This window comes from Phoca vitulina, unplaced genomic scaffold (genome assembly GCF_004348235.1).
Source record: "Phoca vitulina isolate PV1807 unplaced genomic scaffold, GSC_HSeal_1.0 scaffold14, whole genome shotgun sequence".
In the NCBI taxonomy this organism is placed as follows: Eukaryota; Metazoa; Chordata; class Mammalia; order Carnivora; family Phocidae; genus Phoca; species Phoca vitulina.
This window is the reverse complement of record NW_022589717.1, coordinates 1,477,879-1,505,156: the sequence shown is the minus strand read 5'-3', so window position 1 is coordinate 1,505,156 and position 27,278 is coordinate 1,477,879. Positions and strand designations below refer to the sequence as shown.

Genomic DNA, 27,278 nt, shown 5'->3' with positions numbered 1-27,278 from the left:
ATATGAAGCATTCAGTAAATATTTCTTGGACAAATAAATCTTTTCCTTTGTTTATTGCACAAATCTCTTCCAAGCTCTTCCCAGACTTTTCCCCCTAAGTTGGGGCTGGTGAAGCCTCTTTGCTGTTTCTCAGTTACTATTTGCTTCATTTGCATATGGGTTTTCCCTTTGACTGGAATGACTCTAAGCAATGAAGCAATGCCTGTACAGTTCAATCTAAGCAAAATCTTCTTCAACACTTAATAGAACTTCAGCTGTACCACTGGCTCATGATCATCCTGTGGTCCCCAAAATGTGAATACTCTGCAGCCTCCTTCCTTTGTCTGTCTCACCTAATTCTGATTGACAGGTACATATTTACACATTTTGTTTCTTCAAATTAAATCTAATATGTTTCTCAGCCAGTACAATCAGTTTCTCTTCTGATTAGTATTATATGTAACTGTAACTAGATTTGTGTATTAGAATTGATTATTTGCAACTTGCTTTGATACTTACAACTCTTTATTAATATTGCTGGTATGGAACTGAGTTTTAATTTTTAGATTAGAGATAAATAATGTGGAATTGTTTGGCCAGTCATAGAAACAAAATTTTGTTCCTATTAGTGTCATAGTTCTAGTTCACCTAATAAAAATCCATTTTGCAGAAGAAAATGTCTCAAATTCTTGTAATCATTCTAAGGACTTCAAATGTGTATACTTATAGGTGACAGAGTTGTATATATTTTCCTCTAGGAGTGAGCTGGAACATCTGCAGTATAAGGTACTACAGGAAAGAGAGAAATATCAACAGTCTTCTCAATCAAGCAAAGCAAAATCAGCAGTACCTTCATTTAGTGTAAATGATAAGTTCACATTAAATAAAGATGATGCCAGCTACAGTCTCATCTTAGAGGTACAGACAGCGATAGATAACGTCTTAATACAGGTAAGCAAAATGTCTAATTTATTTGTTTTGTGATTGGATCTATTTTGCAGACCAGTCATATACACTAATTATTATTGAACACTTTTTAGACAGTAATTGTGTTTATCTTTTTTAAAATTTTTTTTCAAGATTTATTTGAGAGAGAGAGAGTGAGTGCACCAATGGGGGGAGGGGTAGGCAGAGGGAGAGAGAGAAGCAGACTCCCCACTGAGCGGGGAGCCCAACGCTGGGCTCCATCCCAGGACCCCAGGATCATGATCTGAGCTTAAGGCAGACGCTTAACCAACTGAGCCATCCAGGTGCCCCTTTAAGTGTTTATCTTTTAAATGTTGCATTTAGTTTATATAATTTTAAAAGCTTTTCTTAACCTTCCATTAGGTAATCAATTGCTCATGGATTACCTGGATTATATCTTTACTTTTTATTTATACTATAAGTATTAAACGAAAGACTCATGGACTTAAGTTTTAGGAAACATCAGAAAGAAGTTAAGGGTTTTGTTCTTTGGTTGACCTTTAGGAGAATTTGAAGAGATGTGACAGAAAACTACAGTATTCAATGCCCTTGTTAGAATCTTTTTTTAAGGGGCGCCTGGGTGGCTCAGTCGGTTAAGTGGCTGCCTTTGGCTCAGGTCATGATCCCAGGGTCCTGGGATCGAGCCCCACATCCAGCTCCCTGCTCAGCAGAGAGCCTGCTTCTCCCTCTCCCTCTGCCTGCCACTCTGCCTACTTGTGCTGTCTCTCTGTCTCTCTGTCAAATAAATAAAATCTTAAAAAAAAAAAGAATCTTTTTATAAGCTCCAGATTCTGAAATGGTAGCTTATAGTACAGCTTGCTCATTAGCTATCAGTTTCTAGGTAGGTCAGTAGACAAAGTGGGTAAGGACAAAGGGTGAAATTTAGGGATAATAATATACAACTCCATTCAACAATATATTTAATTAGTTTTCTTTAAATTGGATGATATTCAGGTAGTGGAAAAGGATGGTAGTAGGATGAATGGAAAACAAAAGATGGAAAACCATCAGATAATGAGAAAAGAATAAAGATGAGGAAGAAGACAAGGTTTAAAAAGATGTGGGGGAGAGATCAGATTATTAATTAAAAAGTAAATGCTGAAATCTGTCTTAAGTAATGCTAGCTTAAGAGCTGCAGTCAAAGGAGGAGGAGCAAGATGGCGGAGGAGTAGGGGTCTCCTACTTCCTTCCTAAGTTTCATCTGGTCCCAGGAATTCAGCTATTTAGGGATCAAACCATTCTGAACACCTACAAACTCAAGAGGAGATCGAAGAAAAGAATAGCAACAACTCTCTGAACAGAAAAGCGACCACTTTCTGGAAGGTAGGACATTCGGAGAAGTGAATCCGAGGCGATATTCGGGAACATAGATGGCAGGGGAGTGGACCTCCGTCGGCCGCTACTGGCAAGTGATAGAGCAGCTGAGCACAAAATCAGAATTTTAGAAGTCTGCTCCGCTGAGGGACATCGCTCCAGTGGCTAAGCGGGGGGTGGAACCCTCGCGGGGACAGTGTGGTCTCAGGACGCTCGGGGTCACAGAAAGACCAGGGGTGCCTGAGTGCGGCAGGCTCCCAGGTATCGGAGCAGGAAAGCCAGCTGCAGAGATGGAGCCAAGGCGTGGGCTCTCAGCTCGGGGTTGCTATAAACCGTGATCCGTGGCACAGTCGGGCCACTGCTCTTCCAGCAGGGACCCAACAAGCGGCAGATCCGGAGAGACTCCCCTTCCTCCCCTGGGAGGAGTGGCGCGGGAGTGCACCGCAGGGATCTGCTGGGTTTGGAGACTCCACATGGGGTCGTGTGCCAGATATAGAAATTCTCGGTCACAGGCCGGGTGAGCACGGACTGCAGCCGGAGACCGGGGAGACGGGAGTGATTGACTGCTTTTCTCTGGGGGCTCACTGAGGAGCGGGGCCCCGAGTTCTCGGCTCCTCCAGGGCGGGGATTGGGAGGCTGCCATTTTCACTCTCGTCCTCCAAAGCTGTACGGAAAGCTTGCAGGGAACAAAAGCTCCAGAGAGCAAACCCGAGCAAATTACTTAGCCCGACGCCGGAAAGGGTGGGGCAATTCTGCCTCTGGCAAAGACATTTGGGAACCACGGCAACAGGTCCCTCCCTGAGAAGATCAGCGAGAACAGCCAGCCAAGACCAAGTTTACTGATCAATGAGAACGGCAGAGCTCCAGCGCTAGGGGAATACTGCACATAGAATTCATGGCTTTTTGCCCACGATTCTTTAGTCTTTCAAAGTTAATTTTTTAAATTTTCTTGCTTTTCTTTTTCTTTTCTTTTATTTTGAATTTTTCTTTTTCCCTTTTTCAACGAACATCTTATCAATCCCTTTTTAAAAAATCTTTTTTATTTTTCAGTTTTAGAGTCATAGTCTATCCCTTCATAGTAGCTAACCTTATTTTTGGTATATATATAAGTTGTTCTCTCTTTAAAATTGTGGGATACAGTTTCTTCTAACAGACCAAAATATACCCTAAATCTCTGGTGTATGGCTTTGTTCTAGTCTCCTGCCTGATCACATTCTCTCCCCACCCTCCTTTTTTTTTAATTTCTCTTCTTTTCGTTTTTCAACCAACTTCTTATCAATTCCTTTTATAAAATCTTTTATAATTTTCATCTTTACAGTCATATTCCATCCCTTTGTTGTATTTACCCTTTGTACATATATAAGCTTTTCTTTCTTTAAAATTTTGGGAGGCAGTTTCTTCTAACAGACCAAAATACTCCCCAAATCTAGTGTGTGGCACTGATCTAGTCACCAGCCTGATCATATTTGATCATATTCTTTTCTTTTTATCTTTTCCTTTTTTTTTTCTTTTTTCATTCTTTCCCTTTCTTTTCCCCCAGTTTCAGGTCTCTTCTGATTTGTTTAGTGTATATTTTTCTGGGGTTGTTGTTACCCTCTTAGCATTTTGTTCTCTCATTGATCTGTTCTTCTCTGGACAAAATGACAAGATGGAAAAAATCACCTCAAAATAAAGAACAAGAGGCAGTACCGACTGCCAGGGACCTAATCAATACGGACATAAGTAAGATGTCAGAACTAGAGTTCAGAATGACGATAATAAAGATACTAGCTGGGCTTGAAAAAAGCATGGAAGATATTAGAGAAACCCTTTCTGGAGAAATAAAAGAACTAAAATCTAACCAAGTCGAAATCAAAAAGGCTGTTAATGAGGTGCAATCAAAAATGGAGGCTCTAACTGCTAGGATAAATGAGGCAGAAGAGAGAATCAGCCATATAGAAGACCAAATGATGGAAAATAAAGAAGCTGAGAAAAAGAGAGATAAACAACTACTGGATCATGAGGGCAGAATTTGAGAGATAAGTGATACCGTAAGATGAAACAATATTAGAATAATTGGGATCCCAGAAGAAGAAAGAGAGAGAGCGGCAGAAGTTATATTGAAGCAAATTATAGCAGAGTACTTCCCTAATTTGGGGAAGGAAACAGGCATCAAAATCCAGGAGGCACAGAGAACCCCCCTCAAAATCAATAAAAATAGGTCAACACCCTGACATCTAATAGTAAAACGAGTCTCAGAGACAAAGAGAAAATCCTGAAAGCAGCTTGGGATAAGAGATCTGTAACCTACAATGGTAGAAACATTAGATTGGCAACAGACCAATCCACAGAGACCTGGCAGGCCAGAGAGGACTGGCATGATATATTCAGAGCACTAAATGAGAAAAATATGCCTCCAAGAATACTATATCCAGCTAGGCTGTCATTGAAAATAGAAGGAGAGATAAAAAGCTTCCAGGACAAACAAAAACTAAAGGAATTTGCAAACACGAAACCAGCCCTACAAGAAATTTTGAAAGGGTCCTCTAAGCAAAGAGAGAGCCTAAAAGCAACATAGACCAGAAAGGAACACAGACAGTACACAGTAACAGTCACCTTACAGGCAACACAATGGCACTAAATTCATATCTTTCAATAGTTACCCTGAATGTAAATGGGCTAAATGCCCCAATCAAAAGACACAGGGTATCAGATTGGATAAAAAAACAAGACCCATCAATATGTTGTCTGCAAGAGACTCATTTTAGACCCAAAGACACCTCCAGATTGAAAGTGAGGGGGTGGAAAACCATTTACCATGCTAATGACACCATAAGAAAGCTGGGGTGGCAATCCTTATATCAGACAAATTAGATTTTAAACCAAAGACTATAATAAGAGATGAGGAAGGACACTATATCCTACTTAAAGGGTCTATCCAACAAGAATATCTAACAATTGTAAATATCTATGCCCCTAACATGGGAGCAGCCAATTATATAGGCCAATTAATAACAAAAGCAAAGAAACACATTGACAACAATACAATAATAGTAGGGGACTTTAACACCCCCCTCACTGAAATGGACAGATCATCTAAGCAAAAGATCAACAAGGAAATAAAGACTTTAAATGACACACTAGACCAAATGGACTTCATAGATATATTCAGAACATTCCATCCCAAAGCACCAGAATACACATTCTTCTCTAGTGCCCATGGAACATTCTCCAGAATAGATCACATCCTAGGTCACAAATCAGGTCTCAACTGGTACCAAAAGATTGGGATCATTCCCTGCATATTTTCGGACCACAATGCTTTGAACCTAGAACTCAATCACAAGAGGAAAGTCAGAAAGAACTCAAATACATGGAGGCTGAAGAGCATCCTACTAAAGAATGAATCGGTCAACCAGGAAATTAAAGAAGAATTTAAAAAATTCATGGAAACAAATGAAAATGAACACACAACTGTTCAAAATCTTTGGGATGCAGCAAAGGCAGTCCTAAGAGGAAAGTATATAGCAATACAAGCCTTTCTCAAGAAACAAGAAAGGTCTCAAATACACAACCTAACCCTACACCTAAAGGAGCTGGAAAAAGAACAGAAAATAAAGCCTAAACCCAGCAGGAGAAGAGAAATAATAAAGATCAGAGCAGAGGGTGCCTTGGTGGCTCAGATGGTTAAGCATCTGCCTTCGGCTCAGGTCATGATGCCAGGGTGCTGGGATCAAGTCCTGCATCAGGCTCCCTGCTCCTTGGGAGCCTGCTTCTCCCTCTGCCTCTCTCGCCCTCTCTTTCTGTCTCAAATAAAAATCTTTAAAAAAAAACAGAGTAGAAATCAATGAAATAGAAACCAAAAGAACACTAGAACAAATCAATGAAACTAGGAGCTGGTTCTTTGAAAGAATTAATAAAATTGATAAACCCATGGCCAGACTTATCAAAAAGAAAAGAGAAATGACCCAAATAAATAAAATCATGAATGAAAGAGGAGAGATCACCACCAACACCAAAGAAATACAAACAATTATAAGAACATATTATGAGCAACAATATGCCAGCAAATTAGATAATCTGGAAGAAATGGATGCATTCCTAGGATGTATCAACTACCAAAACTGAACCAGGAAGAAATAGAAAACCTGAACAGACCCATAACCACTAAGGAAATTGAAGCAGTCATCAAAAATCTCCCAACAAACAAGAGCCCAGGGCCAGATAGCTTCCCAGGGGAATTCTACCTAACATTTCAAGAAGAATTAATACCTATTCTTCTGAAACTGTTCCAAAAAATAGAAACGGAAGGAAAACTTCCAAACTCGTTTTATGAGGCCACCATTAGCTTGATCCCCAAACCAGACAAAGACCCCATCAAAAAGGAGAATTACAGACCAATATCCCTGATGAACATGGATGCAAAAATTCTCACCAAAATACTAGCCAATAGGATCCAACAGTACATTAAAAGGATTATTCACCACGACCAAGTGGGATTTATTCCTGGGCTGCAAGGTTGGTTCAACATCCGCAAATCAATCAATGTGATGCAATACATTAATAAAAGAAAGAACAAGAACCATATGATCCTCTCACTAGATGCAGAAAAAGCATTTGACAAAGTACAGCATCCTTTCTTGATCAAAACTCTTCAGAGTATAGGGATAGAGGGTACATACCTCAATATCATAAAAGCCATCTATGAAAAACCCACAGCGAATACCATTCTCCATGGGGAAAAACTGCAAGCTTTTCCCCTAAGGTCAGGAACACAGCAGGGATGTCCACTATCACCACTGCTATTCAACATAGTATTAGAAGTCCTAGCCACAGCAATCAGACAACAAAAAGAAATAAAAGAAGTCAAACTCTCACTCTTTGCAGATGATATGATACTTTATGTGGAAAACCCAAAGGACTCCAACCCAAAGCTGCTAGAACTCATACAGGAATTCAGTAAAGTGGCAGGATATAAAATCAATGCACAGAAATCAGTGGCATTCCTATACACATAACAACAAGACAGAAGAAAGAGAAATTAAGGAGTTGATCCCATTTACAATTGCACCCAAAACCATAAGATACCTAGGAATCAATCTAACCAAAGAGGCAAAGGATCTGTACTCAGAAAACTATAAAATACTCATGAAAGAAATTGAGGAAGACACAAAGAAATGGAAAAACGTTCCATGCTCATGGATTGGAAGAACAAATATTGTGAAGATGTCAATGCTACCTAGAGCAATCTACACATTCAATGCAATCCCTATCAAAATACCATCCACTTTTTTCAAAGAAATGGAACAAATAATCCTAAAATTTGTATGGAACCAGAAAAGACCCCAAATAGCCAGAGGAATGTTGAAGAAGAAAAGCAAAGCTGATGGCATCACAATTCTGGACTTCCAGCTCTATTACAAAGCTGTCATCATCAAGACAGTATGGTACTGGTACAAAAACAGACACATAGATCAATGGAACAGAATAGAGAGCCCAGAAATGGACCCTCAACTCTATGGTCAACTAATCTTCGACAAAGCAGGAAAGAATGTCTAATGGAAAAAAAGACAGTCTCTTCAACAAATGGTGTTGGGAAAATTGGACAACCACATGCAGAAGAATGAAACTGGACAATTTCCTTACACCACACACAAAAATAGACTCAAAATGGTAGGAAGACCTCAGTGTGAGACAGGAGTCCATCAAAATCCTAAAGGAGAACACAGGCAGCAACCTCTTCGACCTCAGCCACAGCAACCTCTTCCTAGAAACATCACCAAAGGCAAGGGAAACAAGGGCAAAAATGAACTGTTGGGACTTCATCAAGATAAAACGTTTGCACAGCAAAAGAAAGTCAACAAAACCAAAAGCCAACTGACAGAATGTGAGAAGGTATTTGCAAATGACATAGATAAAGGGCTAGTATCCAAAATCTATAAAGAACTTCTTAAACTCAACACCCAAAGAACAAATAATTGAATCAAGAAATGGGCAGAAAACATGAACAGACATTTTTCCAAAGGAGACATCCAAATGGCCAACAGACACATGAAAAAGTGCTCAACATCGCTTGGCTTCAGGGAAATCCAAATCAATACCTCAATGAGATACCACCTCACACCAGTCAGAATGGCTAAAATGAACAAGTCAGGAAACGACAGATGCTGGCAGGGATGTGGATAAAGGGGAACCCTCCTACAGTGTTGGTGGGAATGCAAGCTGGTGCAGCGACTCTGGAAAAGAGTATGGAGATTCCTCAAAATGTTCAAAATAGAGCTACCCTATGACCGAGCAACTGCACTACTGTATATTTACCCCAAAGATAACAAATGTAGTGATCCAAAGGGTATGTGCACCCTGATGTTTATAGCAGCAATGTCCACAATAGCCAAACTATGGAAAGAGCCACAATGTCCGTCAAAAGATGAATGGATAAAGAAGAAGTGAGATATATATATATATATATATATATATATATATATATATATACACAATGGAATATTATGCAGCCATCAAAAGGAATGAAATCTTGCCATTTGCAACGACGTGGATGGAACTGGAGGGTGTTATGCTGAGCGAAATAAGTCAATCAGAGAAAGACATGTATCATATGATCTCACTGATATGAGGAATTCTTAATCTCAGGAAACAAACAGGGTTGCTGCAGTGGTCGGGGTGGGAGGGATGGGGTGGCTGAGTGATAGACATTGGGGAGGGTATGTGCTATGGTGAGCACTGTGAATTGTGTAAGACTGATGAATCACAGACCTGTACCTCTGAAACAAATAATACATTATATGTTAAAAAAAAGAAAAGAAGATAGTAGGAAGGGAAAAATGAAGGGGGGGAACTGGAGGGGGAGACGAACCATGAGAGAGTGTGGACTCTGAGAAACAAACTGAGGGTTCTAGAGGGGAGGAGGGTGGGGGGAAGAGTTAGCCCGGTGATGGGTATTAAAGAGGGCACGTTCTGCATGGAGCACTGGGTGTTATACGCAAACAATGAATCATGGAACACTACATCAAAAACTAATGATGTAATGTATGGTGATTAACATAACATAATAAAAAAAAAAAAAAGAGCTGCATTTAATAACTCTAGGAGCATAATTTACATAGAACTGGGTGCAACAGCTGTGTCCTAGAAACTACCTCTCCAGGAGAGAAAAATTATCTCCTTTCTGTGTTACAGGTGAAAATAAAATTGATAAAAATGAACTGATATAATCAGAATGGCCATATTAGGAAGATTATACTTTAAGGGGGGTGGTGAGAGATGACAGTCTGTGATCTCTGATAAAATTTGAAAAAAAATAAGTCATTGTGATATAACATTTATTCTTTATTGCATTTATTTTCTAGAAGTACATATTATCAAATATAAATTGAGAATTCATATGTTCAAATTTAAAGATGACTATGAACTAGAACTAAAGAGAACCCTTAGAGAAAATGTTTTGTTGGGTGCCTGAGTGGCTCAGTCGGTTAATTTTCTGCTTTTGTCTCAGGTCATGATCACAGGGTCCTGGGATTGAGTCCTGCATTGGGCTCCTTGCTCAGCGGGGAGCTTGCTTCTCCCTCTCCCTCTGCCCGTCACCCTGCTCTCGTGCTCTCTCTTTCTCTCTCAAATAAATAAAATCTTTAAGAGAAAATAATGTTTTGTGAAAATTTTTAGTTTTCCATCTGAACCATTTTTTTTTTTTTTTAATATTACCTTTAGAGTGATGTTCCAATAGACTTACTTGATGTGGATAAAAATTCTGCTGTTGTCAGCTTTAGCAGCTGTGATTCTGAGGTGAGTACAAAGTATAAACAACTTTTCAGATACTTTTTCTATTATGCCATTTTGAATAAAGTCTATAAATGCTACTAGGGTTTGATGTTTCTTCTTCTATCTCTTTTTCATAACCTTTCCCTGAAAATCTGCTTCTGCTCTTTTTCCCTGTTTTCAGATAATCCAGAAACCTGGGGTGTTATCCTAGATTCCTTCCTTTCTCTGATCTGTTAAATCCAATTAGTCACTAGTTTCTGCCAGTTCTATCTCCTTGGCTATTATATCTTTCCTCTGCTTCATTTCTACTTTTTTTTTTTTAATTTTATTTTTATTATTGTTTAAGATTTTATTTATTTACTTGAGAGAGAGAGAGCATAAGCAAGGGAAGGGATAGAGGAAGAGGGAGAAGCAAAGACTCCCTACTGAGCAGAGAGCCCGACGATTCAAGGCCCATCCCAGGACCCCGAGATCATGACGTGAGCTGAAGGCAGACTCTTAATGGACTGAGCCACCCAGGCGCCCCTTCATTTCCACTTCTGTTAACTTTCCAGGCCCTTATCATGTTTGCTTGAATTACTCGTCACCAGTTTTTTTGCCCCCAGTATTGCCTCTCACCTCGAGGCTCTGCTGTACACTACCACCAGAGAGGTCTTCCTAAAGTATAAACATCTCTCTGTCGTTTCTTTTCTCAAAACCTTTTAAAGATTCCTTATTCCCTGCTGCATATAAGTCTAGATTTCTCATTGTGGCATAACAACTTTCTATGATTCAGCTCTTGATTATATCTCTAGCTTATCTCTTACCAGCTGCTACCTTCCCTCCCATGCACATTATTTCTGCCAAACTGAAGTTCTTAAAATTTCTTGAAAATGCTATATAGTTTCACACATCCTCCATTTGAACATGGTCTGTTCCTTCTGCCTGTTCTTTTTCACCTTTTCTGGGCTTGTTGAATCTTGCTTAACCTTTATTTAGTAGATATTTGTTGAGTACTTACCATGTGCAAAGTACCTTGGATGAGAGTGTGTCAGAGGTTTTGGATATGCTTACTATATCACTTCTTTCTGCTTAGTACTAGCTGACTAGCATTCTCAGAGCTAAGTGTGGCTCCTGAAGAGAAGTTAGGGTAAAGATAAGGTCTGGAGTAGTTGTATTGAAGAAGGCAAGCCAGAGCAGGAGATGGTGACTAGAGTTGGCAGGTAGTTACACACATAAAAAGGGAGGAATGAAAAGAATAGAGGAAGAACAAAGTTGATAGCTATATTAGGGAATAGTTTTCAATATAATTTTATAGTAAAACTTTTTTTGATAAGAGATTTTATAAGTTGTATTATGTAATATATATGATTTGTCATCCCTGTTTGAGAATAAAACAAAGATTAGGTCCTACATTTTAATTTTCATTTAAAATATCAAGTTGATCTTAAAATTTTAATTTCTTAGTTGCTGTGAAAGATTAAACTATTTTATTTACATCACTGCAGGATTCTTTGAAATGAGTATTTTATATTAATTTAAAATCCATTTTCTAGAATGATGGCTTTAAAACCACCTTGTTATGGAGATTTCAAGTATATATAGAAGTAGAAAGAGTAGTATAATAACCTCCATGTACTCATCATTAACTTCAACATATGACCAGTCTTGTTTTATGCTCTTCTCCTTCTCCTATCCCAAACCTAATCCCAGAACTTTCATGTATTTTAATCTTTATCATCCTATCCATAAATACTTAAGTATATAACATTTGTTTTTAATCACATGAAAGCATATTTATTTTTAGGTTGACTGATATTCTGTGTTTATTAAATTTAAATGATTTGAAATTAAAATGCTCAAATTTTCTTTTTGATATTATCTTTTTTATTTCTTCAGTTATTTATTAAAAATAGGGAAATAGCAGTACATGAACACTGAATACTAAATATTTCAAGTTGATTTGTTTTTGCAATTCCTGCACACAGATATATTTCTCTATTTTTAGTAGTTTAATATTCAGGTTCAGGAAGTTATAATATTTGAAGTAACCTCTCCACTTTAATTCAACAAGCATGTATTGAATGCTTACAGTATCATCCCAGGCACTGTGCTATTTGCTGGAAATACAGAGAGGAGATATTTCTTAGTCCTCTAAAAGTATTTGTGAAAGTCAAAGACAGTCAACACCAAACACTGATGTTTTTGTCTTTTAATATAAACATTAGGAGTGTGTGCTGTCAGTTAAATTTTTAGGACAATTAATATTTAAATGTTATTGTAGAAGCTCAGGATGAAAGAGCGTGAGCTTTAGAATCTTAAAAGATATGAATTTGAATTCCAGTTTCATTACTTACTAGCTTTTGGGAAATTTTCCTAACCTGTAATGCTGCAGTTTCTTGTCTGTTAAAACTTACTTAGTAAAACTTCACATAGGGTTGTTTGCAAGAATAAAAAAAGCACATCACAGTGTCACCCAAATGATATGTGCTTAGTAAATGGTAAGCATTATTATTATTGATGTTTTTATTATTAAAAATGTGAATTCATCCTTTTTCTTCAACTTTGAATTCTTCCCAGTCAAATGACAACTTTCTTCTTGCTACTTATCGGTGCCAGGCAAATACTACAAGGCTGGAACTCAAGGTAAAAACATTTGAAATTACCTTTAATTGAAAGCTTGAACTTTTCTTCCCCTTGGCGTATCTTACAACATATGATATCATTTCTTTGTATTATTTTCTCCCTGAACTGAGTCATTTGGAGTAATGATTTTTGGATGACCAGTGAGGTTTTAACTCAGCCCCAACCATTATGTCTGCTATTGGCTTCTCTAAAATTATCCATCCTGAATTTCCTCTAAGTGGAATTTTTTTTCTAATCCTCTATTATGGAAAGTTTCAAACCTACGTAAAGGTAATGACTTCAGCTTCAACAGTCACCAACTCATGGCATTCTTGTTTATACTGTCACTGTCCATTCCAAATTATTTTGAAGCAAGTATAAGATATTTTATAATTTCATTTGTAAATATTTCTGTACATATATCCAAAAGATAAGAACTGTTTGTTAAAACATAACCACAATACTATTATCACACCTAAGGAAAATTAACAATAACTTAGTATCATCAAATATTTAGTATTTAGATTTCACTGATTTGTTTCTACAGTTCGTTTGATCCAGTCATTGTCCATAATTTGGTTATTGAAGTATCTGAGCATTTGCCCTATATTTTCCTACCACTCGGATTTCCAATAATGTCATTTATTATCATCTAGAGATCTTTCAATGTTTTCTTTAGCAATTTAGTAATGTGATCTCCCTTATAATTAAATACTGATTGTATCACACAAATCTGTTTTAGTTACTTAATTTGTGTGAGGTTATTAGGGACTATAACTTTTTTCATAATGTTCCTGATGTTCAGACTCAAAGCCTGTTTATTTCAAGAGAGATGCTGTTAACATAATAACTTTTTCACATCTAGTTAAGGAAATTCCAGTTAAATGTAGGTTTTTTTCTAAACAATTTATTTTAGTCTGCATAAGTTCCCTTTTGTGTATTTTGAAAGAAAAATTGAAAACTGGAATAAATTTTTTTTCTAAAGGAATATACTTAAACATATTTTATGTAACTTAATTAAGCATTTTAAATTACATTTCCACTGAACAAGACTGTGCCAATAAATTGGGAAGTAGGCCTAAAAATATTAAAAAGCTGTGTTCTTTTTTTAAAATTGGATGCAATAATAGATGCGAGAAAACTACTGAAAAAGAAGAAAAAGGTCGAACTTATCTTGCCATATGGTAAAACGTACCATAAAACTACTATAATAAAAATAATGTAGGGTATTTACAAGGCCTAAGTAAATAGGCAGTGCAACAGAATACTCTAGAAATAGAGCCCACTACACATTTATGGAAATTTAATGGATGGCATTTTTATGTAGAAAGAAATTCTCCTGGGGCGCCTGGGTAGCTCAGTCATTAAGCGTCTGCCTTCGGCTCAGGTCATGATCCTAAGTGTCCTGGGATCGAGCCCCCCATCGGGCTCCCTGCTCAGCGGGAAGCCTGCTTCTCCCTCTCCCTCTGCCCCTGCTTGTGTTCCCTCTCTCGCTGTGTCTCTCTCTGTCAAGTAAATAAAATCTTAAAAAAAAAAAAAATTCTATTAAATTACTATGTCTATTTAAAAATTGGTGTTGACACAATTGGCATCTATCTGAAAGAAAATTAAGTGGATTCTTATCTTAATGCCATATATAAAAAATAAATTCAGATGAGTTAAGTACCTAATTATTTTTAAAAAGAAGGAAATTTAGTTGTCTTCTAGGTAATGGGTGAATATCAATAAAATACAAAGACTGCCTATAACTTGTTAAAAAAAAAAAAAAAAAAAAAGACTACCCAGTAAGGAAAATAGGCAAAGAATATGGATAGACAGTTCACACAAGGAGTCAAAAGAGCTAACAAATATTTTTAAAAAATGTTCTATCTTATTATTAGTTAGGGAAATTCAAATTAAAATAAACAAAATAGATTTTCTGGATCTAACAGGTTGGCAAAAAATTTTAAAAAGCAACATCACCAGATGGCAGGGTTGAGAAAAAGGACATTCTCAATTGTAGCTGAAGAAAATAAGAATTGTAATAGCCACTTCGGAAAAATAAGCAACAGTCCCATTTGGAGGAATCTATTTTATAGCAATAAAATCACAGTATTATACACACAGATATGTATTTAACTGCAGCATTGTTTGTAGAGGCAGAAAAGTGGAACCAAAGTGAATATTTAATAATTGAATGGTTGAATAAATAGCTGTTTATGCATTCCATAGAATATAGCACAGCTGCAATTAAGAATTCATTGATCTATTCCTGTTAACATGGAGTGAATCCCATGAAAAACAAAATGTAGATAAAATCCCTATATATATAAGAAAGATATGAAAAGAAACACATCTGTCTGGTATGATAGATTATGCAGTAGGGGGAAAGCATGAGTGGAATGGGAGTGGGTGGGAGGTGATGGCATTAGGAGAGGCAAAGATAAAGGAAAAAAGTGATTATTAGAAATAAAAACAAAGATATCTATGATATAAATAGAATTTATTCATATGAAATTATGCTTTTGTTTTTGTACGTGTGCATAGAGAAATGTATGAAGGCATAACTACCAAAATAGCACTAATGATCATCTCTGGGTGGCAGGATTTTAGGTGACTTATATGTTCATCCTAATTTTTCTTTATATTTTTTAATAATGAATATGAATTGTTATATAATCAAAGAAAGCAGTATGAATTTTTATTCTGGAAAAAATTATGTGCCAGTGTAAACTTACCTTTTAAAAAGAAACCCTAAAATATAGCTGTATCAGATGTATTTTTTATTTTTATCTTTCCTCTTTCCATTTAGAGCAATATTGGAAGTGTAACATCTGCAGAAAACCTTGCTTTAAACTTTTATTTATGTTTCCCATTTAGGTAAAACATTGATTCCCCCCCGCCCGCAACATGCTAAGAAAAGTATGAATTAAAATATCAGCTAGTTTAGAGAAGCTACCATTGTGATACAAGAGGTACCACAATCCATCTCATGAATTCGAACTGAGAGGAGCGGAAAATGGGCCAGGAGGGAGAAGCTGGACAACTCTCCAACTCCTCTAAAATTAGTTCTTCACAGTTTAATGAATTATTATTTTCTGTTAAGTTTTGAATTCTCAGGATATCCAACCGGGTATATTTAAAATAGCGCAAAAGAATTTCCTAATCCAAATATGTAATAATTAGATGGTGTATACTTCTCTATTTTCATAGAAAATCAAGAATTAAGTTCTTGGTAACATTTTTTCTGTCAATAGATTTTTTTTTTAAGATTTTATTTATTTGAGAGAGAGCAGAGCACAGGAGGGACAGAGGGAGAAGCAGACTCCTCACTGAGCAGGGAGCCCAATACGGGGCTCAATCCCAGAACCCTGAGATCATGACCTGAGACAAAGGCAAACGCTTAACCAAGTGAGCCACCCAGGCACCCCTCTGTCAATTGATTTTTTATAACAATAACTGTATGCTGTAATATCCTCATGAGAAATGAAGTATTCCATTTAAGTTTTAGTTCTTTGAAAAACTCACTTATCCCCTCAGCAAAAATGTCTAAATTTTAACCATTTTTTATGTGAATCTTATGAAATATATTTATACACCTGTTTTTAGATGCGGTGGGTAGTATGTGAGAATGTGTGTTTTTTGGAATGGCATAGCACAGCTAAGTGTAGACAAATCACCTAAATGTATGTGGTGGGGATAACTTTTATAGATAGATTAAGTTTGCTTTTGACAGCCAAAATCTTTTTAAATTTTTCTTTACTCTAGGTAAAAAGTAGTTGTCTAATAGAATGTCATTTACTTCAGAATATTACAGAAGAGAGTAAAGTCTAATTACTTGATTACTTGTGTTGAACATTTTAAAGATAACATTTATGTTATGCTGCTAGATTATTTTTATTTTCTTTTCTCTTTTGTGTTAAATCAGATTCGTTCAATTGAAGGCCAGTATGGCACACTTCAAGCATATGTGACTCCAAGGATTCAACCTAAAACCTGTCAGGTCCGCCAATACCTTATCAAACCCCTTTCACTCCATCAAAGAACTCACTTTATTGATCATGACAGGTAGGACAAAGGAGGAAGGAATTTATTTTTTAGGATATTACGTGATGCAAATAAACTTGCTTTTGATTTTAATAGTATAAATTCTGGTAGCTATTTATACATTTTAAAAATTAAATAGTATGGATTCATATTTTTAATATAAAATTTGTCTTCTTTTAATGGTTGGTTTGAGTTGAACTTTCCTATCTTTCTCATATATTACCATTCTGATATCAGTAGAGTAATAGTTCTCTCTCCCAAACACCTATGATGAATAAATAGGATTTAGCATGAGTTTTTCTGTGAATAGGATCTTATAATATTAGCCTCAAACATTATATTTGCTTTCTATTTCACCTCAGGGAATACTGGTAAAGCAATTGGTTGTGATAGTCCCTTATTTCTGACTTCCATTCCAACTTAAGCATCCTCCTGTTGGTAGTTTTTCACTTTCTTTCCTAAAGATGAGAGGCCATGGGCTTAAATGAAGAAGGGAAAGAAGTAATAATTACTGAATACTTTCCCCTCTGCTGTACATTTTGCTAGGTGCATAGGCATTATCATTTAAGTTTGACAGCAAGCAAGACAGGTAGTAATGTCTCCATTTTACAAATGAGAAATGGAGGCTTGGAAAAGTAACTTGCTGACAGGAAACTTGATTGGAGGCCAAAGCCCATGTTTTTTCTATTGCAGTTTGTAATTTTAAAGATATGTAATTTAAATAAGATGTAAGGGAAAATATTTATAGGGAAGATTTTTGGATTTTTGGAAAACATTAAAGAGAATAGATTCTCTTTGTGGTATCTTCCTGTTTTGAAGTCTAAGTTGTTGTTAGTGGAGGTAGCATGCATGGTGTGCTGGAAAGAACAGCAAACTGGGAATCAAGAGACTAAGATTCTAATCTTGTATCTTATCTAATGTCCCTCTTTAGCTTTGGGGAAAGCACTTAATCTCTCTGGGTTTTAGTTTTCTTATCTGCAAATGAGAGGGTTGGTCAGGATGATCTCAAAAGTCCCTTCTTAATTTTGTATCTTCTTAAAATTCCTCTGAATCTTTAATCCCTTAAACTTTGCATTTTCTTAACTGTTTGTAATTATCCATTTGATTTATTTAAATTTATTTATTTTACAGCCTTTTGTGTATATGTGCATATGTCTATGTGTGATTTTGCAAAATAGAAAGCATTATTCCATATCCCCGCAAGATAGCAGGTATTTTTCTCCAACTTGCCCAATGGCTCAGAGTTAGTAAACAGCTGGTAAATAATGGAGCAAGGTTTCATTCAGTTCCATGTCTATTTTACTTGAAAGCCCAATTCTTTGCCTTCACATTATGCTGATTCTTTCCCTCAGGAAATTCTTATGTAAGTACGTTTTATAGTTTATATAGATGAACTTTTAAAAAATGAAGTCTACCTGGATAAACTGAATTTTATTTGTAAAGCTATTATGTTACTTAATTGAATATTAAAAGCACAGATATAAGCATTCTTTTTCCCATGAAATTGAAATTTTTAGTTATCTGATGGTTAATATTAATCTGAGGAAAATTAAATGGATACTTTTATATTTGTTTAAACACTATTGCAGAATTCTGTTTGTTCATGTGTTGTGTATATAAATTACCTCCACGTATTCCCACACACAAATGTGTACCTCCGCCATTAAATTTCAGACCCATGAATACACTGACTTTAACGGGCCAATTCAGTTTTGCTGAAGTTCACTCCTGGGTGGTTTTTTGCCTGCCTGAAGTTCCTGAAAAACCTCCAGCAGGAGAATGTGTGACATTTTACTTTCAGAACACCTTCCTGGATACACAACTTGAAAGTACCTACAGGTAAATAAAACTTATTATTGGTTCACAAGTGTTTTTATATAAATGGAATTTCTAATTTTTGTTTTAAGGCAGGAATAACTTGAAAATAATGTGATTGAAAACCTATACTGTACAAAAGAATCTATTGAAAAACAAGTAGAATTACTGAGCTTAGAAATGATTGAATAAAGATGAGTATGGAAGATCAGTCTTTCCTATTCCCAACGATAACCAGTTAGAAAATAAACTATTTGAAAAGACCCTTTCAGAGTAGCAATAATAACAAAATATCCATATAAAAATCTGTAGGAATATTCATTAGAAATATGCAGAACTTACATGAAGAAAACTAAAATTTTATTGACATAAGACTTGATTAAATGGAGTAATATATTTTATAGTCATCAATACGAAGACATTGTAAACATGGCAGTCCTTCCCAAATTGTTTCAAACATTTATTCTAATTCCAATAAAAATTCCAGTTAAATTTATGCAAAAATAGGAAATGGCTCAGAACTTGAGAGTTTAGAACATAGAGGCTTTTGAAGCTATCGTGTTAAAAGGTGGAGGTCATATTCTTCTACACTCTTCTTAAGCTCCTAGTTGCTACACTCTTCTTAAGCTCCTAGTTGCACTCCTGCCCCTTCACTATCACTACTTATCTCCCATAGGCTTCCATAATTTGTTTCTGAATAGAGTAGAGGCTAAATTTTCCTTCTCCTTTGTTCCTATCTCTGAATGTGAAATGACCTACTTCTTGGGTAAGGCTAATTTTTCTGTCTGCTTTTGAACTTGTACCCTCTTTTTTTTTTTTTTTTTTTTTTTAGGTTTTTTTTGGGGGGGGGGCGTGCGCCCAAGAGACCGGGGCGGGGGGGGGGGGGGGGGGGGGGTGGAGGCAGACTCCCCACTGAGCAGGGAACCCAATGAGGGGGCTCAATCCCAGGACCCTGGGATCATGACCTGAGCTGAAGGCAGATGCTTAACCGGCTGAACCACCCAGGCACCTCTTTTTTTTTGGGTGGGCAGCAAAGCAGAGTTTATTGAGTGATAGTACAAAGCTCCCAAAGAGGGAGGGGACTCGAGAGGGTTGCTCTCATACTTCTTTAAGGTGCTTCATTCTCTTTCTCACATCTGTAGGTTTGTTTGGCCTTTTGGGTTTTTTTGTTTTTATTATTTTGTTTGGAGATGAGGGAGTTTCTTGTCTAGGATTCTTTCCCTAAGCAGATTATTGAGGTATTCTACTTCTTGCTTCCTAGGTGAGACTTTACCATGCTAAGTTCTGGAAATAGCAGTGAACACATAATTTTACCTCAGAATGCAGCCTTTTGAGATCAAGAAGTCTCCAGAGATATAACTGTTTTTTTTGCATCAGTTCTATGAAGGTGTTTTACTGTAAAACCTTCAGGGGATCTTACATGTGTCTAAACCTGTAGCAATGACTCCTGTTTTCAAGTACCACAGTGTTACAGGGTTTTTTTTCTCTGTGGGTGCCCACGGTTCTTGGTCACACTGCTTCAAAGAATGGAAGAGGTAGACCAGACCAAGAGTGGTGGGAAACAAAGCGAAGTTTATTGAGTGATAGCAAAGTGATAGTACTAAAGCTCCCAAGGAGGGAGGGGATCCAAGAAGGTTGCCACCAGAGTTTCTAAGTCTAGGGGTTTTTATGGGCTTCTTGAGACTGGCTGTTTTAATCTGATTAATGCTCCCTGTACCTGTCATCCAGTCAGGTTTTTGTCACCTATCAGTGGGAAAGGGTGGAGGGGTCCTTCCAGGGTGGTGTAAACTCTTTTTAAGGTTGGTTTCCTCTCAGGGTGGGGGGAACTTGTCCCTGCCTGCCTGCCTGCCTTCCAACTACCCCTCATTCCCCCCCCCCCAAAGAGGTAACCCTAACTTCTGTTAGGGAAAAAGGACGATGACACATTGTAGCTACTTCCTGCTGGTCAGGGGCATTGGATGGAGTGGCAGTCAGTGTTCCTTTCATCCCGATCTATCAAGGGGTCCCCTGTAGATATGAGGCTCCATGTGAGGCTCCTTATAAATCAGGTTAGGGCATTTAAGAGGCAAGGCCCAAAGCACAGTGCAAGACCGAGTACAGCCAGGGGTTCAGGGAGAGATAGATTATGTAGGGAGAGTAACATTATCTGTGTCTTGTCGCTTCAAGCCTAATTTGAGGTCTTCCCTGGGTTCACAGACGGATTGTTTTTAGGCCCTGTTGGGGACCAGGGTTTGACTCTGGAATGGTGGATTCAGGCTTCAAATTCAGGCACGTTGCTGTTGGAGTGGCTAAAATCACAGTATGCGGGCCTTCCCAGACAGGCTCTAACAAGTACTTGGTAGCTTCGGGAATCAAGAGTGGGCAGTCGCTGCTGCCCTTAAGGCATGCCAGCCAGCCATAAGCCAGCAGATCCAACTCTTTGCTTAAATATCCCATTTGCTGTTGAGCTAACTCCCTGACACCCAAGGCCATTCCCTTTAAAGCTGGGGCACTGAGCAAGGCCCTCTTGAGATTTGTAAAAGCTTTTTCTAACTCTGGATCCCACATTAATAGATGGGTACCAGCTGTCTGGGTGTCCTTGGTCAACCGATAGAGGAGGCATGCTGTTTCTCCTTATCCTGGTATCCGTGAGCGACAGTGTCCTGTTATACCCAAAAAACTTTTCCAACAAAGGAAAGTTGTGGGGTCCTTAAGGTGTACGGGAAGCGGCACTGCTGTTAAGGTCCGACCCACTTCAGCCTGAGTTGCCCAGACCTGGGAATTAATATTAGCCTCTATTAAAGGGAGGCAATTGCTAGTTTTCCCAGGGGCTATCAATATGAGAGTTAATATCTCTACCTAAGAGAAGTGTGGGGCTCTCAGGTATTAAGAGTGCAAGAAAATTAGATCTCCCCAGGTGCATCCCAGAAGGTGAGAAAAGAATTTGGCTATGGGTCACCCAGTGACGCCCTTAATGACAACACTGCGGTTGGACAGTTGGCCCGGGGCGGAGACTAGAACAGAACAGGTGGCTCCAGCATCAAGAAGGAAATCGACTGGTTTTCCTTCTATTTCCAAAATTACCTGAGGCTCTGGGTTACTATGGTGAGCTACTTTGGAGGAGCTACCATGTAGAGCCCCAGGCCCCATCAGGCCCCATCAGTCCCAATCAGGGGCACTGGCCACCTGAGCTCTTGCAGGTTGAGGTCCCCAAGGGCATTCAGATTTGCAGTGTCCCCCTCCACAAGTAGGACAAGGGTTACAGGCCCTTGGTTTATGCCAATGGGGGCATTCTCACTTCCAACGTCCCGGGCGGCCACAGAGATTGCATTTGGTGCCAGAGCCTTGGGAGGCCAAGCTGGCAGTGGCATGCAAGGTTGCAACCAAAGGCTCAGACTTCCTCTTTAGCTTCTCTCCCTTACTCTCCTCTTGGTCCTGATTGTAGAAGACCCACTGGCAGCTCATTAGAGCTCTTCTAGGGTCCCTTCGGGGCCAAGAGCCAACTTTTGCAGTTTTTTCTGAATATCTGGGGCTGATTGGGTCTTTAAGAGTGATTTTGGCCTCGGGAGAACCGGGGGAGATAGCTGTGTATTTAATGAGAGCCTCTCTCAACCTTTCTAAGAAAACTATTGGTGTTTTCTTCCTGAATTCGGGTTGACAGCATCATGTTTACCAACAGATGCAAATATCTTTTACCAGAGACTTTGAAAGGTATCCTAACAATTACCCATGAAAACTTTAAGATTAACCACCATTATTTAGCAACAGACCCAAATATCCTTAAAAGCACAAACCTATGTCCAGTAATCAATGCTTTAGTACTTTATTCTATTTGGAAAAGACCTAGATGTAATCCTATTTATCATTCAAGCAAAACTTTCTTAACAATTACCCATGAAAACTTTAAGATATACAAGATTAACTGCCATTTTAACACAAGCTTATTTGACCTTCAGGAAACCTAGATAGAATTGTTCCCTGCTCTAAACCTTGTCAGCTCAACAGAGGAGCAAACTCTGAGAAAAAAATTTCTACCAAAGTGGAAATTTCCAGTCCATGTCAGGCTGGAGAAGACAGGGAATTTCCCCAAAACAAAGGGAGTTTCAGCAGCTGCTTGGGGATATTCCTTGAAGTCTCGGTCCTGAGGTAGACTAACCACAGTTGGCTCCAATTATAGCCATTAACCCTGGTAAATGAATGAGGAAGAAGCCCCCATGTACTGCTCAATCCCTCTGTGATGTGGGCTTGGAAGTGATGGTGATACCAGTTTCCAAGGGGATTGTTAGGATCCTAACTGGGGTCTTGAGGAGGTACAGCCTGGGCTCCAGTTGGAAACTTAACCTGTCCTTTGATCCCCATATCTTTCAGCAGTGGCCAGAACCTGATGATTTTCTGCTTTGGAGAGGGTCTGACTTAACAGAAACATTACATCCAAGTTTGGAAAACTTTGAGGTCCACCTTCGTCTCAGGTCTTGTAGTGGCACCTCCCCTCGGTCCCCCTTTGAGCACTACCTAGTCTTGTAAAGTGTAAAGCCCTCAGCACCTGCAGGGGTTCCAGGATAGGGTGGGACACGTAAGGAGACCCAATCTTACCTTAGGAAGGATGGAGCCAGGCATGGAGATTACCCTGCAGACTCCATTTGCCTATCTACTTTTGATGTGGATGTGGTGTTCCTTTGTTCCTCCTGCAGAAAAGAGCAGCCAGGTGGCTGGGATCAATCCTACATTGCTGAGATTAGAAGAAAAAGAGCCACCTTTTTCCCGGTTAAAACCTGGAAGGCATTGTCCCTCAGATGGCCATGTCTCATCTTCCAACTTATATCATGGCCATGCCCCAGAACAAAAGAAAATGAGTTGCCTTCCCCCAGTTAAAACCAGGAAGGCATCCAAGTAAATGATATTAAGCTATTTATAGGTCTGATACTCTTCCTGTAGCCTATAATGCCAGGAAGGGTCTCTAAAGGAATAAGGGTCTTGGTCAGGGAATTACCCATCTACAAGAAAAGAGAAAAGGCATCCCTACCTCAGTTTTTTATAGTTTATCAGGGAGACTTGGGAAGAGAGGAAAAGGCATCCCCCACCTCAGTTCCTCCTCATCTTTTCTTGATGTGTGGCTTTAGCTACTCAGGCGACTGATAGCCAGAGCCACTGTCCTCTCTGCGAGGTATTGGGAGTAGTTGCACTTACCTAGTCATTCTCCTACCTCCAGAGAGTGACCCTGGTTTCCCCACCCTTAAGACTCCCTTAGAAGTCAATGGATACACTAGACTTCTTTTAGTAGAGTTCTTCTGTCTGGCATAGCCACTTAATCATCTTTTAGTAGAATTGTTCTGTCTGGCAGACATGGAGGTACAAGATAGGGCACCAGAGAGGGGAAATCCACCTATCCATTGGGATAAGCCCCAATGGAACTGAAAAGTTGGGAGATCCCTTAGATCTTAGTTCTTTTGCTCTGCTTGGCCATTCCTTCACAAAGGTGGTGTAGCCAGTCTGAGGGGTTTCCTAGTAATGCCCAGGATAGGAGGAGTCAGAAACAGGAGAGTGTTTCTAACTGTAACAGGGAACAGAGTGAGATCCCTTGGAGGCCACCCAAACCACTAACAAGGGAATGTCTACGGGACCATCCTGGGCTTTCCCACTCATTCTCCTAGGGGAGGAATCAGCTGAGAAAGAGTAGTAGAGAGGTTTCTCTCTGGATGCCTAGATGGACAAGTAAGGAACCAGGTCCCCGTGAGAGCCTTTGGGTGTCCAAAGGGTAGCCTTGGTCAGGCCCTTCAATTGCTGCTAGGTTTTCCCTAGGTCCCTCACATCGGTGATCTGCCCCGAAAGGAGTTCTGAGTCCTTACCAAACCAACATTCCCAACTTCTGTTGGGGGATCAGTCGGAAAAGAGCTCAGAGAGCCTGTCACCTGAGACTTGAGAATGGGAGTTGCGCTAATGGCTCTTACATGGCTGATGGGTGCCCATTGTTTCAACAAACAAAATGGAGGGGGAATAGAGAGAGACTTACTGACCACTACTCACGGTTAGTTGTCCTTAATGATGGTGAAGATCCCAGACGAGCTCCCATAAATGTTACAGGATTTTTTTCTCTGTGGGTGCCCATGGTTCTTGGTCACACTGCTTCAAAGAATGGAAGAGGTAGACCAGACCAAGAGTGGTGGGAAACAAAGCGGAAGTTTATTGAGTGATAGCAAAGTGATAGTACTAAAGCTCCCAGGAGGGAGGGGATCCAAGAGGGTTGCCACCAGAGTTTCTAAGTCTAGGGGTTTTTATGGGCTTCTTGAGACTGGCTGTTTTAATCTGATTAACGCTCCCTGTACCTGTCATCCAGTTAGGTTTTTGTCACCTATCATATGGGAAAGGGTGGAGGGGTCCTTCCAGGGTGGTGTAAACTCTTTTTAAGGGTGGTTTCCTCTTGGGGTGGGGGGAACTTGTCCCTGCCTGCCTGCCTTCCAACTATCCTTCATCAACAGTAAACCTCACACTTTAATCATAGCAGACAATTCAACATGCCCCTGGCATATTCTGTATTATTATAATAGCATACCTTTGCTCTTTCCCATTCTGTGTCTTTAAATAGTCTTTCCTTAACAATCAAAACTATAGGGATGCCTGGGTGGCTCAGTCCATTAAGCATCTGCCTTTGGCTCAGGTCATGATCCCAGCATCGAGATCATGACCTGAGCTTTGATTGTTAAGGAAAGAATATTTAAAGACACAGAATGGGAAAGAGCAAAGGTATGCTATTATAATAATACAGAATATGCCAGGGGCATGTTGAATTGTCTGCTATGATTAAGAGTCCTGCATTGGGCTCCTTGCTCAGCAGGGAGCCTGCTTCTCCCTCTGTTTGCCGCTCCCCCTGCTTGTGCGTTCTCTCTCTCTCAAAAATAAATAAATTTTTAAAAAATCTTTAAAAAAATAAAGCTATAAAATCCCTTAAAAAAACAATCAAAACTCTACTTATCCTCCAAGGCTCAACTTAATAGCTACATTTTGAAGCCTTCCTACCTGTCTTAGGTTATTTATTGTTATTTGAAGTATATAGTGATTTTTATGTAAGCTTGTCTCTTCAAATTAGACTTTAAACTCCTCATGAGCAGAGTCAGTTTCTTAATTATCTTCATATGTTTCCTCCAAGTACCTACTGCATGGCTTTGAACATAGTGGTGCTTAATAAATGTTTTTAGGGTGCCTGAATAAAATACATATATATGCAGAAAGGGGGCTTTGGAGGCAGACGTACGTAGGTTTGATCATGGCTCTGTGACTTACCAGCTATTTGCCCTATCTGGACTATTTAACTCTCTGAGCTTCAGTTTTCTTTTCTGAGGGATGGCAATAATAGCACTTCATTGAGCTGTGATGATTAAAAGAAGATAAACCATGTGAATCATTCCACAGTGCTAGGTACTGTGTGTTTAATGTTAAACATCATCAGTTAAAATTAAAGACTAGTGAAAATATCATGATTTCTAAAACATAATTGGAATCAAAATAATATATATGAATCATCTTCCTAGAAAAAAAGAATTAGCATTTGTCTACAGCTAGTTAATATAAACTATTAGTGTGTGTGAAAACCAAATGAAAAGATAGCATTTAATATATGAAAGATGGTATATATGTTAATTAGGAAACTTTTGGTTATCATAAGAAGGAACCAAATAGAAGCAGACCAACATACTGAATAACAGGAATTTATCAGCTCATACAATTTAAAAGTCCAGTAGTAATCTGCCTCAGGCACAACAAAGACTATCCCTTTCCAAAATAAAACAAGACAAAACCAGAGAGGGAGACAAACCATAAGAGACTCTTAATCAGAGGAAACAAACTGAGGGTTGCTGGAGGGGAGGGGGGTGGAGGGATGGGGTACCTGGGTGGTGGACATTGGGGAAAGTATGTGTTATAATGAGCACTGGGTATTATATAAGACTGATGAATCACAGACCTGTACCCTGGAAACAAATAATACATTGTATGTTAATTAACTGAATTTAAATTAAAAAAAATAAAAAATAAAACAATAAGACTGTCCCTTTCCATTGCTCAGCTCCGTTCTTGTCTTTTTTTGGCTTTCTTATTAAGTACCATAGTGGCCACCAGCAGTTCTGTCCAGTTTTCTATCTTTTCAGGTATCATAGACCCTCTCTTTCCCACTGGTTCCAATAAAATCCCAGGATTGAGTGTCATTGTAGAGCCGTGAACCATTGTGGTCAGGAGGATGGAATATACACTGCTAAATGCTTTCTCTTAAAGTCCCACAAATGGGCTTGAGGCCAGTGCCAGTGAAACTACAGTTGACTCTTAAACAACACAGGTTTAAACTGCATGGGACCACTTATATGTAGATTTTTTAAATAAATATGGTACTGTAAATGTATTTTCTCTTATGATTTTCCTAATAACATTTTTTTCTGTAACTTTACTGTAAAAATATAGTATATAATACTTACACAAAATATGTGTTGATCGACTGTTTACTAGAGTATTACTAGTTTTGGGGAGGTCCAAAGTTATATGCGGATTTTTGACTACAGGGGTTTGGCACCCCACCCCCCACATTGTTCAAGGATCAACTGTATATGGATTGAGAAGGGTAAGAGAAAGAAGTGGTTCTATAAAGAAGATGACAGGTCCTGTGTCCATAAGAAGTAGCAATGGATGATGGGCATGGAAGAACAGAAGCTGTCATTCTTAGGCTTAATATCAACTTTCTTTTGAGAATAAAGAATGTAGTCATGTTGTAATTTATGTGATTACATCAAAGAAAAACATACTTACATGTAAATAAGCAATTCTAAAAGCATTTTATATACATATGGAGTTAGCTGTTA

The 27,278-nt window shown here is 38.5% G+C and overlaps 1 protein-coding gene across 2 annotated transcripts in view; it reads left to right on the top strand.

The window, feature by feature from the left end:
* BBS7 (Bardet-Biedl syndrome 7) overlaps positions 1 to 27,278 on the top strand; it is a 50,853-nt gene that overhangs the window by 18,787 nt on the left and 4,788 nt on the right. For both annotated transcript variants that reach the window (XM_032412761.1, XM_032412760.1), the window contains exons 11-15: positions 738 to 930; positions 9,961 to 10,035; positions 12,571 to 12,636; positions 16,523 to 16,662; positions 18,316 to 18,480. In XM_032412761.1, coding sequence (XP_032268652.1) covers positions 738 to 930; positions 9,961 to 10,035; positions 12,571 to 12,636; positions 16,523 to 16,662; positions 18,316 to 18,480 — 639 coding nt within the window. The remainder of the gene's footprint in view (positions 1 to 737; positions 931 to 9,960; positions 10,036 to 12,570; positions 12,637 to 16,522; positions 16,663 to 18,315; positions 18,481 to 27,278) is intronic.